This window comes from Carassius auratus, chromosome 23 (assembly GCF_003368295.1).
Source record: "Carassius auratus strain Wakin chromosome 23, ASM336829v1, whole genome shotgun sequence".
NCBI lineage: Eukaryota > Metazoa > Chordata > Actinopteri > Cypriniformes > Cyprinidae > Carassius > Carassius auratus.
Genome location: NC_039265.1, coordinates 19,068,378 through 19,081,235, shown reverse-complemented (window position 1 = coordinate 19,081,235; position 12,858 = coordinate 19,068,378). Strand labels below are relative to the sequence as shown.

At 36.3% G+C, this 12,858-nt stretch overlaps 2 protein-coding genes across 2 annotated transcripts in view; both read left to right on the top strand.

Annotated features, from left to right (window-relative positions):
* The window catches only part of LOC113041674 (protein NDRG2-like), a 32,833-nt gene extending 28,481 nt beyond the window's left edge, over positions 1-4,352 (top strand). The window contains exon 16 of the mRNA XM_026200330.1: positions 683-4,352. Coding sequence (XP_026056115.1) covers positions 683-846 — 164 coding nt within the window. The 3' untranslated portion in view covers positions 847-4,352. The remainder of the gene's footprint in view (positions 1-682) is intronic.
* Positions 4,353-4,601: 249 nt separating this feature from the next.
* On the top strand, positions 4,602-8,166 carry LOC113040899 (ice-structuring glycoprotein-like). The gene is made up of 5 exons (XM_026199093.1): positions 4,602-4,605; positions 5,307-5,516; positions 5,831-5,870; positions 6,174-6,733; positions 7,181-8,166. Exons 1-5 carry the CDS (start codon positions 4,602-4,604, stop codon positions 7,231-7,233), a joined length of 867 nt encoding a protein of 288 aa, XP_026054878.1. The 3' UTR covers positions 7,234-8,166.
* The last annotated feature ends 4,692 nt before the right edge of the window (positions 8,167-12,858 follow it).

The following is a 12,858-nucleotide window of genomic DNA, read 5'->3' as shown; positions in this document are numbered from 1 at the left end:
TGCAAAGTTTTATGGAGATCGGACCATAGGTGGCGCTTTATATCAGAATAGTTTCTGGAGGATCATGTGACAGGGGCATCAATTTCCTCCAGCAGTGGGGGAAAATAAACATACATTGTGTCAAGAGCAATCTTTGAAGGGGACTCAAACAATACAGCTAAAATTGTACTTGAAAGGACAAGCTTACACAGCCTTACTACTGTTAGCACAGCCAAATTAGAGGACTTCAAGCTGTTGTGGGTTAGGGTTAGGGTTAGGGTTAGCTATTGGTAACATAGTGGAGTCATCGAAGAAAAGAAAACAAACAAACATTGGAACCGTATGTATGAAAGCCAAAATAATCAGTTCATCTGTTTAAGTGAATAAAATAGCCTTGACAGTCGAGTTCCACAGCCATTGACTGTTCTCGCTCACCGATCTTGTGTTTGTGTATGGGTTGGGTTGTTGGGTCCCCTGGGATTTCAGCCTATGTGTGACACTGAAGATTGCAGTAATGATGCTATAAATACAGCTTTTATTACAGCAATACATGTCATATTACAATATTCATATAGAAAACTATTAACACAAATTGTAATAATATTGTAATAATAATCAATTTTTCATATTTGTTATATGTTCTTGTTTTTCGATTCTTTCTTCAGTGTGTCCTCTAATGTCTGCGCTGCTGCTTCTCTTTCAGTGGCCTCGTCCTGCATGACGCGTCTCTCGCGCTCGCGCACCACCTCGCTCTCCTCCTCCTACTCCATGGAGGGCTCGCGCTCCCGATCCCGCACGCTGTCCCAGAGCGAACAGGGCGGACAGCTGCCCCCGAGCCCGTCCCAAACCATGGAGGTGTCGTGCTGAGGGGCGCCAGAGCAGGGGGAGAGAGGTGCACGGATGGATGAAGCGCTGGAGTCCTTTGGGAAAGTGAGTTCTGTGCGTGAAGACGGGCGGATGATGACGACTCTCTCCCTCCCTCCCTTCACCCTTCACCGACCCGTCAGGCAGATGATAGAGCCATTTAACTCTGTGGCATGGGCGGGGCCTCTAGTGAGACCCACATTTAGTGTTAACCAATAGTAATACTTCTAATATGAATATTGATTATTAATATTAATAACGACGAGTGTCACTGAAAAAGAAAAATAACAATGTTTCTCTTAATTACATGTTGAATTTCTAAACAAAAGAATAGAGAAAAGAGTATATAAGCTCATAATATGTGTCTATCAACTTCTATGTGATTATTATTTTTTGGTGTGTGTGTTTTTTTTTTTTCTTTAGTTTTTGTATTTTGTATTATTTTCTTCTGTAATACAATCCTGCTGCTGTGAGAGGAGTACAGTATTTTCGGAGACGTTGGTGAAAGTTTTAGGCCGAAGTACTCGTCTCTGTCGATGACAGCCACCTCATGTCTTCCATTTGCCCTTAAAAGAAGCTATATACATTAAAAGCGAGAAAGATAAAATACTGTAATTGTATTATCTTACTTTGATTTGTTTGGTTTCAGGGTTAGGGCCATTGGGGTCTTTGCCTGTTTTGAAATGCATGCCGGAATTTCATTGACCTCGTCAGTCTCTTATTTTTTTTTGTTTTTAAGTATTTTACATTTGTTTAATGACAGTGAGAGTGTGAGAGTGCGAGAGAACAACTAAAAAGACACAAGGGTCATTGTTTTGATGTCATGTGACATGATGGTCACATTTTAGGCCACTTCTTTAATTGGATTTATTTTTATAGAAACCGGATAAAGCCTAAATGTCGGACGGGGTTTCAGTTTATCACTGGGGAATTGATTAATGGTGTCTAGCTTATATGATGGTGGTTGGGAATAAAATAAATTGATGACGGCAGCCGTAAAGGAAAGTTGTTTCAAAGGTCGACCGAGTTTGATGAAAGATTATGAAGTCTAGCCTACTCAAGTAAATAATGTCGATTTCAAGATGACGTTCAGTTGAAAGAGAGCACGATTAGTAAAATAATTGGACTAGTGCTTCCAACAGAGTGTGTTTATGTGTACAACAAAATGCTGATAACTATTAAAAAATTTGGTCATTGTAAAAAACCCATCTCGAGGATTTACTGCAAATCATAAACCAATGATAACGCAACAAAATATTTCTGTTTACATGAGATAAAAAAAAAGCTCCCAGTCATAATCAAAAATGCTTTTCAGCTTGCAGAGAATATTTATGAATGGTAAATTTTGAAATATGTTCCCAGATAGCAAGCAATTTCGGCCCAGAACCGGCCCACATCTGGCCCGCGTGAAATCCATGCGTGTGTGGGTTCTAGCTTTATGAAAAATTTGTTCAGCTTGTGTGTTGTGAATGAGTCAGCAGAACAGCATTAAAGTCATTGAAACCCTGTCTCATGAGAAAAACAGTCTATTTGCGAATTTGAACGATTTGATTTGTGCAATTTTTAAAATTCATAAAATTCGCCAAATTGTAAAATACTTACAAACTGTCATCAGAGTGTCTTGGGCATTTACATGATTAATTGTTTGGCTTCTAGAGGCTTTCCCAAACAAAAGGCCACCATTTAAGAAATTATTAAGCATTGACGCAAAATTGCATGTAAACACAGTCCAGCTCTAACCTCATCTACTAGTTTGAGAAATAAAATACCTGAAGGATGAATAATAATGCATTAATAATGTCTTTTTTTTTTAATTCAAGGAACTACTGATCTGTAAAGAGAAGTTCATCTGCCATGCGTGTTTTTCACCCGAGGTGGCGATTTCGTATAAATTCATACGATTTGATTTGTAGGGAAACATACAATATAAAGAATAAAAATAATCATACAAGTCCACCTCTAAACTTAACGGTCAGTGCAGACAAATTCATACAACTTAGCCACCAATTCACCAAAGCGTAAAATGCTTAGGAATACAAATTGCCATGAGAGTGAGTTGTGAGTTTTTGGATGTGTAGCCTGCCTTAAATTGGTGGACATATTTTTTAGAGTACAGTATCATTGTACCGCAGATATGACTATGATCACCAGCTAGTAGTTAGTCTACTGTGGTATATAACAAAGGCCCATTGTTTTGCCACCTGATACCCTGAAAGTGTCACGGTACGGTCACAGTACTTTGTTTTAACCCTGTTAGTCTGCTAGAAGTGTTTGCTTGGAAACGTTGAGGGGGGCCTCATGGTGATGCTGACGTTTGTCTTTCAATGGAATTTCCTCTTTTTAAGGTAACGTGAGAGCACTAGCACAACTTAGAAGTGTACTTATAGCCATGGTGTGATCTAATGCTGAACCATAGAGACTTGTACACAGAGTAAAACAGTACGTGTTGGCATGCCTGAGCGTGCGTGCAGTGCTTTAACTTTAAAGCACAATGAGAGAATTATGTGTGAGTTTGTTCAGAAGAAAGGCGGCGCTTCAGAGCGCTTGTGTCAAATTCACTTTGCTGACTAACCAGCCCCTTCACTGCCAGCAGGGTTTAGCCATGTTAGTGACCCATTAGCTCCAAGAGATCTTCCAATCGGCAAGCCACTGAGATTAGCAGGTTATCATAGCTGAAAAGTTTCAACCTATAGAAATGTCGATATAGAGCGCTCCAAAAAATACCGAAATCACTGAGTTTTTGCGATATATATTTTTTTCATGATTGCTAAAACTTGCCAATAACAACATAGACCAAAACCTAAAGCATTGTAACAATCACATTCAGCAAAACACTGCCCTGAAAATGACAATAAATCGGAATAATCAAAGTTAATTGGAAAGTTCGTACAGCGTACGTTAGTTTTTTCTTCTTTCTTTTTTATCCCGTTCTAGAGATGTTTCTCTTGTTCATGCCAGAATGTTTTAATGGATTGCGTAAGTGGGAAACCTGGTATTTTTCTTATTTGTTTCGAATTGAAATTTGAATTAAATGTTTATAACTGCGTCTAGCGAAAAGACTGCACGATCATCCCAGATTCACAAGAGCCTTTACCAAAAATAGAAATAGATCTGACATTTTTGCCAAATACATAGAGAAATAACCTTAATAAAGGTGAGAATACTGGCACAATAAAATACAAATAATGGGGAAAGGAATGGATAATGTTGTGTTGGGACGGTGTGAATGTAAATGTGTGTCCCTTTTTAATTTTTAACTGTCCTCAATGAAATCCTTTTATTTTCTGTGAAATAGATTTACGTCTCAATGTCCTCATGGATTAGACATCAAGTGTGCTAGTTCTTGTGTAACTTTTCTTAGCTTTAGCACTTAAAAAGGAAATAATGTAATTAACAAAAAAAAAAAAAAAAAAAAAATGTTATGAATAACAGAATGCAAAATAATTTGTGTGGCTAATTTCTCTGTGTAATACTATGAACAACTGGAAAAAAAAAGTAATTAAAGGGATCAAAATGACACTGTTATCTGAGTCTTATTTTCATATGTACTTTTTTCATGTAAAATATTTTTATGTGGAACTGTGACAATCTCTTTTTAATTGGTCATAACTGATTCGTAATCACAACAATTTATTTTTATATGAAGATTCTAAAAATGTAACTCATCAGGAATAAAATACATTAAATATTTGCACTTTTAAAAAATGCTTTTCATGCATGTACACTGAACGTGTTCCAGTACATTTCAATCGTTCACAATGTGTGAGTGTGGTTATTAGTAATTTAAATACTTGTTTGCTTTATTTACATGTATTTATATAAATCTATTTGCTAAGATAGTGATCATTCTAGCCATATAATCATGTTTATTGTAGACCTAACTTATTCAAATATTTGCATATATTTGACAGTTAATGCATTAATTTCGTTTTTTAGTCAATATCAAAACAATATGTTCAAATTATCTGAAATTTTAAGGTGTATTTAAGGTATACAGTAGTCAACATTTGAAGTGGATCAACACCTTTCTTCAAAAATGTCCTAAATCCAAAAACCAAAATGCGTTCCTGTCTTAGAACAACGTTTTTGATCCATTTCAAATGCTGACTAATGTATATGTTCAACTCAGTTTTCCACGATTTCGATCACACTTTCATATTAAATGCCCGTAAGAAAACATCCCGAGTAAACACACCAAAAGTATTACACATTAACCACATTTCTCTATTTAAAAGTATTGCATATTAATGCTGATTTTACTTAGTTTGAGCTTTCACAAACCTATTCAACACTCTAAACCTAGTCTATTTTTAGATGTAGTCTGGGCTACTCACAAAACAAAAAGTTCTTTGGCAGATTGTGAGATGCTCCTGTATATATATATATATATATATATATATATATATATATATATATATATAAAACTGGACCATGGTAACTCGTGTGTCAGTGTTGATACACAGCTCTGTCTGTTGCTAAAGGGCTGAAATCAACCTCTAACATAAGAACAATAAGTGGAAGTGCTGAAACCCAATCCATTTCCTCGTCGAAACGTACAATTACCCAGCGGGTCAGAAAGGGGTTTCCACAGAGATCACAGATCAGATTATTCACACAAACACTTATAAACCTCAGCCACCGACCGACTGAAGGGACAACCACACAGAGAGCAGGTATGTGCACCTTCATGATCTTCTCTCATTTTATAAGTAGTTTAATCTGACCGTCTCGTTGGATAAAAAGCTTCTGCTAAATGATTAAATGTAAATGTAAAGATTACTTTAAACGGGCAACTCATTTAAGCTACATCATTTACTAACAGTATTATTATCAGACTATACATTTCTATGAATTCACAATTCACAATAGATGAATATATTTTATACTTTTTATTTATAACCTACTTTCATAACCTACTTATACAGTAAAATAATTTAGGCCAGAAGCAGTTTCCCTGTGGACGACTAACAATGACATTATTTTACAGAAAAGTTAAATCAGAGGAAAGAAGGCATCAAAACACCACGGTAATTAATATTTTAAAACACAATATATAATTTCTTAATTACCATAATCATAAACACCCTGGCTTGTAGTGCAAGTATTTTATTTTCATTTATTTGTTATTTAATTTCGATTCGATTTACTCATTTTGGCTAATAAATCAGTCACATTTAAAAAAAAATAACTTAGACTTGCACAATAAGGTGGATATGCCTTTATCAAGTGTGATTATGAGTCCAGCTACACTTTATTATTCAGTAGAATTATAGAATCTATCAAATCAAACCTTTGTCTGTTCAGTGAGGTTCAAACACATTTATTTCCAGAAGGAAGATGAAGCATTTGAGTGTCTTTGCTGTAACTGCTCTCCTGCTCATCAATGGATGTCACTGCACCACCACCACAGACGTGACATCTCCAGCTTCGACATCTCCTCCAGCATCTACAGCATCTACAGCTTCTACAGCATCTCCAGCGCCTCCAGCATCTACAGCATCTACAGCTTCTACAGCTTCTACAGCGCCTCCAGCATCTACAGCTTCTACAGCATCACCAGCATCTACAGCTTCTACAGCATCTCTAGCACCTCCAGCATCTACAGCTTCTACAGCTTCTACAGCATCTCCAGCATCTACAGCATCTACAGCATCTACAGCTTCTACAGCTTCTACAGCATCTCCAGCATCTACAGCATCACCAGCATCTACAGCTTCTACAGCATCTCTAGCTTCTACAGCTTCTTCAGCATCTGCCAATCCAACCGCTAGTGGAACCACTGCAGCCACCACTACAACCATTACAAGAGGAGCCACGACGATCACGGGTTCAACTACAAGTGGAGCAACAGCTACAGTCTTGTTTTCAATCTATCAGCTTCTCTGTGCAGGTACCATATTAAAGATCAGTCCTCACCACTTGTAGTTCAGGCTTTTGTAGGACATGGTAAATGTGATTTGAAATTAGCAGATGTGTTTGTTTTTGTGAGTAAAACTTAAGTTTGACTTAACTTGGAAGACTTTTCTGCAGGATTTAATTTCTATACATTGTTCTTATGAGAATATTAACATTATCCTGTTTAACTTCTGTTAGCTGTGTATCTAATTGATATTCAAGTGAGAAAAGCATTTACTAAGTGGAAGAGTGTTTTGAATAAAATATTACATATACATATTTTGATGTTATTTTATTCTTATTTATATAAAAAGAGAGTTATTAATTCACTTAATTGATTATTGGATGTAGATTAAGTCATTAGTTCCCTAAACATATAATAATGTTAATTTCATTAAATTGGGTTCCTAAACAAAGAGGATGTAATGCTGTTTCTGTGCAGGTGTTCTTACCTGGATGCTGTCACTCATTCAGTGGAGAGTTGGAGATCACTGAGACTCAATCCAGCGGATGACTTCATATATTCATTATTTTCCATATGTTTAGAAAATAATAGATTTTTTGGACATCATGTCAATAATTGTTCTTCAACATTTATTTATTTGTGAATGTACGTACACCGCTATCACACAAAGCAGATATTCCCTATAATATCTCAATAAGAACAAAGTGCATTTAAATTTAAATTGTAACATATTTAGATAAACATTAAGTTAATAGTATAAGTTACATACATATTTAAAGTGTCATGTAAAGCAAATACACCTTCTGTTTAAAAAGTGTTTTGATAGTTTAGCATCTGAATAATTGAGCAACCAATGACAGACAAAGCAGAATCCCATCTGAAAGATAAATATGCATATTCTTATATGTAAGGAATAACTGATGACGGGCCATTGAATTATTATAGAATAATGCACACTCGAGGTTGTGATGTGGCCACATCACAAAGCATCTGTAAAGGAGAGAGCTGGATAAGGAGTAGGCTATGTTCTTTCCTTACATAATAAAATGTAATTTTGTGGCAAAAACATGGAAGTAATCTGTCGTTTTTGTTAAATTTTACTGTATTTATTTTGCTTGACTAGTGTCATTGCTTAATAAGGGAAACCCTTCGCTCAAATACTACTGAAGCCTTATTGAATCAGGCCAGTAAAATTGGTCAGTGGTGCTCAAGTACCATTGTGGGGCTCCTCTCTCTACACTGTAAAATCCAATAGTTTACCTTACTTAGATTTAATTAGTTATCTTTACTTAGTTGTTATACTTACTAGGTTTTATTAAGTTTCAGCTACTTTCAAGGCAAATAAAACAATTTACTTACTGTTTTGAGTGACACTTAAAATATTCAAGTAGCCACAAAGGAACCAATGACATTAATAAACCAGTGAGAGGCAGCAGTGCACTAATATGTTGCTAATTGCCGTTTTTTTTTTTTTTTTAGCTTTGGTTGGGCACTTGAAACTTCATTTATGTTACTATAATTTTCTCTCTAATAATCAGAGTCATTCGATTTCAAAGAAAAGTAAGAAATATGTTGCTTTTATAAAATGACCTATTTTTTAATTAAAGCATTTTTTGTGTGTGTTTAATAATTACCTTTTTTAGATTTTATTTTTAATAAATACCTTGATATGTTTTTTATATAAACCTTAAATAGTGAGTGGTAATATGCTGAAGTCACACACAGACTTAAACATCCATCACGTGAATCACAACAATGGTAACAATTTAATTTAATTTATTTTCATTCATTGTAACAATAGCCATTTTATTTGCTCTTTTTGTTATGCTACTGCTGACACAAGACAGCAAATAAAATTGGCAAATAAAAACAACAACTTTAAAACAAAGCAACTGCATAATTTATTCTGCGCAATGCATTCTGGGAGTCAGTGAGTAGCTATACTAAGTCATGACTAAACCTAAATGAAAGGATCAAGTACCCCCTACAGTTCTTTTTTAGTTACTAGGACTCTTGTGTAAGTTAACTATACTAAGCATTTGTCAGTACAACATACTATTCCTATTTCATTTATTTAGTTTTTTCAAGGTAATCAGTTTGCATGCTTTTTTTAAGTAAGCCCAACTTATTAGATTTTAAAGTGTATATAAGACAGCACTTGTATGTCATCCATTCAGAATCTTGACTGAAGCAACTTGGCATTGTAGATCCCGAGAAAGGTGACACATAAGTGCAATGTCTCGTTCCCTCATCTCAGGGAATCGAGGTTACTCGAGTAAACAGAAACAATCCCTTTTGATTTGTTCACTTTTGCATTGCATTTGCTAATGCTTTGTGGGGAATGTATAAAATCCCGCTGTTTAACAGTATGGAGCCAAAAGAGTATCAATAAAGATAAATGCACACACTACATTCACATATGCACACACAGGATTCATAAATACACACACAGGATACACAAATTTGCACAAAATTTACAAATGCACACACAAAATTTAAAAAGCACAGAAGATTCACAAATGCATACAAAATTCAGAAATGCACACAAAATTCAGAAATACACACAAAATTCAGAAATGCAAACAACATTTACAAATGCACTCAAGATTCACAAATGCACAGAACAAGATTCAGGAATGTATTTCTGATGCACACACACATATATCTTGATTTACAAACTGCTTGCGGTCTGTGAACTTCACTGCATTTGTGTGTGAATTTTGAGACTCCTCTGACTTGGCTCCACACACAAATGCCTTTTTTTAAACATGGAATGATCTGCAACCAATCAGATATCTCCCTTCTTTTAATCAATCACAAGAACGCACTCCACGTGGGGGATTGTTTACTTATAAGCCAATCACATGAACGCGTTCACACAGCGCGATATGCCTGTGGTGCGGCATATTATAGCCTACTTATTTATGAAATTGTATGAAAATACAGATGTTTACATTACAATTCAGGTGTATTTTTTTTTTTTTTTTTTTACAAAATATACATTTAAAAATGTCTCAATACATATAGCTGACTGCAGAAAAAAAAGTTAACCATGGATTCATAAATTTGCAGTAGGCAATTATTTCATTTTATTTAAATATTTTAATGAAAGTTAAAAAAAAAATGTTTACACCCACAATCCTATGCACGCAGCTTTGCTATCTAACATTCGTTCAAAAATGTTGAACGTTAACGTAGTGGGAGAGTTAACGGTTTTTATTTATGTTAGCAAACATTTGTCATAACTGTAGTAAATATAAGTAAAGTTTGACGTTTAAATGCCAGTACAAATTACTACCGTATTGATATTGTAAATTATACAAATACAAATGGTTAACTGAACCGGACTTGTCATTTAACAATTGGTTGCGTCAACAGCATTTCTTTTATAAATAACTAGTTACATTCACAGCGTTATTCAAACAGACCTTTTCACTGACGTAATGACGCAATTACGTGCACTTGCTAGCCTGTTCCATTTACGTGTTCTCCGTATGCTAAAGAGGAGTCTCACCTAGCCTCTGAAGGAAGTGACTTTGAAGGATCAGTCCTTCCAAGGAAGTATCCTTGACATTGAGAAACGCCTATTGAGTAGTTCGCTGCGTAACTCGTGAGGAGAGAGTGAATCGTTCGATGAGGAAAGTGAGTTGTTCGCTGCGAGAGGAAAGTGACTCTCCGGCTGCGGAAAGTGAGTCTCCTGCTGCGCAAAGTGGGTTTCCGGCTGCGCAAAGTGAGTCGCCAGCTGTGTGAGGAAAGTGAGTCGTTCGCTGTGTGAGGAAATCGAGTTGTTCGCTGAGGAAAGTGAGTCGTTCGCTGATTGGCTTATAAGTAAACAATCCCCCACATCGGGTGCATTCTTGTGATTGGCTCAAACAAGGGAGATATCTGATTGGTTGCAATTCATTCCCTGTTTAAAAAAAGGCATTTGTGTGTGGAGCCAAGTCAGAGGAGTCTCAAAATTCACACACAAATGCAGTGAAGTTCACAGACCGCAAGCAGTTTGTTAATCAATATATATGTGTGTGTGCATCAGAAATATCCTGTGTGTGTATTTATGAATTATGTGTGTGCATGTATGAATCCTATGTGTGCATATGTGAATGGAGTGTGTGCATTTATCTTTATTGATACTCTTTTGGCTCCATAAACAGCGATGGATACCAGTTTGACTTAGTATGTCAAGTTTTACACTCAAAGACATAATAGTTGCAGTAATGATGTTAGTGCTCTTCGTAAAGACTGCTCAATCTACAGGATGGCTGGCAGCATCACATATATTATTTGTAATGATGCAGTGGCCATTCCTCAAGGAGTGCTCGAATGAGTATGATGTGATCACATACCAAAAAAAAAAACATTCTAAAAACTACACTGCATCTAATTTATAAAACCTCACAAAGGTCTGCTGGCATGCAAATGTCCTGAATAAATATAGCATTTGCCCAGGCCAGTATGACAGCCTTTGCCTGGTCACAGGAAGGCCTTTTGTGTGTCTTCCAAAGCATATAAATTTTGATAGCCTGAACTGTCTAGAGTGCTAAATAGTGTATAAAGAGAGTATAAAAGTGGCTTTGCCCCGACTGGTGTTTCGGGATGGAAAGTAGATATGACCTGTGCTTTTTTTTAAAAAAAAGCACTTTAGGCACATAACCGTTCATAGGCATCACAGTGACTCACCTGGCTCGAATTCAATACACATGTATTCAAGCTAGAGGTCTTCTCGGGTATCTCAGCCATAATGTAGTGCACCTCAGGGAAAAAGGGGCTGGGCCTCTGCAGGGTTTCCTTTAGGCTACGGTCCGACTGCCTCTGCCAATTAAAAGGGAACGTCTTGGTTACGTATGTAATCTTTGTTACCTGAAGGAGGGAACGGAGACGTTATGCCAGAAAGAGACTGACGATTGGGATCTCGCCCGAGAGTCCAATCACCTTTGAAAAAATAGAAGTACTGATTACTGTAACTGTAACACATCCCTTACAAAACGGAAGCAGACACAATGTACATGCAGTATGATCAAGGCGAACTTATTGCCCAGCCTCCCTCATAGTCATATCATGGACAAGGACATGTTCAACTAGTGGCACACATTTCATCTGAGACTCCTTGTCTCCTTGCCCTTCATCCTCTTCCTCAACCTTTTCAATCACGTCTCACTGGATCCATTGTTCCAAAACTGAATGAACTGACTGGGGCACTTTTATCAACCTGTTGAAGGTTCTGATTGGTGTGTGATAAATCTTGACTCTTTTTTTTTTCACTTCGTTAATTGTGTGCTATTTGAGTTTAAACTGTGCAGACTTGAGTGAACAATATTGAATGCTAGTGCTTTCTAAATGACCACATGGTGTAAGCACTAAGAAATGTAGGGATCTGTGTGTAGAGTTTTGCAGTAACAGTTCACCAAATCTGACTCATGCGTTAAAGCAGAGGAGCAGTGTTTATAGCTCAGCGAAATGGGTGTTCTTTGTCAAAAATGGCATTATGATTTTGACATTTTAGTTCAAATGCCTGGTTAAAGTATTTTAGCAATCAAGAAAAACTGTAATCTTTTTTGGCAAACTGATGACACTGCATTTTGATGCACTGCCATCATAAAATTTTATAAGTCCTTTTATCTTGGAGCTGAGACTATGGTTGATAACTGTTCAACTTTAGGTAAAATGCAGCTCTTGTGTCTGTCACAAGCAGTCAATAAATGGGGACAAATATGCTACACCGCACGTCCTGATTTTGCCAAGTTCGATGTGTTCCTAGGTCAACATATTTTGTTGACTCTGGAACAACATTTTACTCCAAAAATATATTCTTAACCATATCCCTACACCTAAACCTAACCTTAACCATGAGTAATCCCTAAAATCAGAGGAAATGATAGATGAATGACACTGATGTACAAGCATCAAACACTGATTTTAAGCATAAACGTCACAAAATCTATAAACTGGTTCTTCAAATCTGATTGGTTAATCACAATGTTGTTCCAGGGTCAACAACGATGTTGTCCCAGGAACATGTCTCACTTGGTAAAATCAGGTTCTGCTGCTACACCAACATATGAAGAGAAAGCAACATCAGCTGTATAGTGAAATAATTTGCAGGTTCACTGTGCCTATATGATTTCCATAAATAAAGAGTTGAGTGTGTTGTTGCTGTT

Coding starts and splice junctions, on each gene's coding strand:
- LOC113040899 (XM_026199093.1), top strand. Junction 5,517..5,830: donor GACAACCACACAGAGAGCAG/GTATGTGCACCT, acceptor ATTATTTTACAG/AAAAGTTAAATCAGAGGAAA. Junction 5,871..6,173: donor GAAGGCATCAAAACACCACG/GTAATTAATATT, acceptor ATTTATTTCCAG/AAGGAAGATGAAGCATTTGA.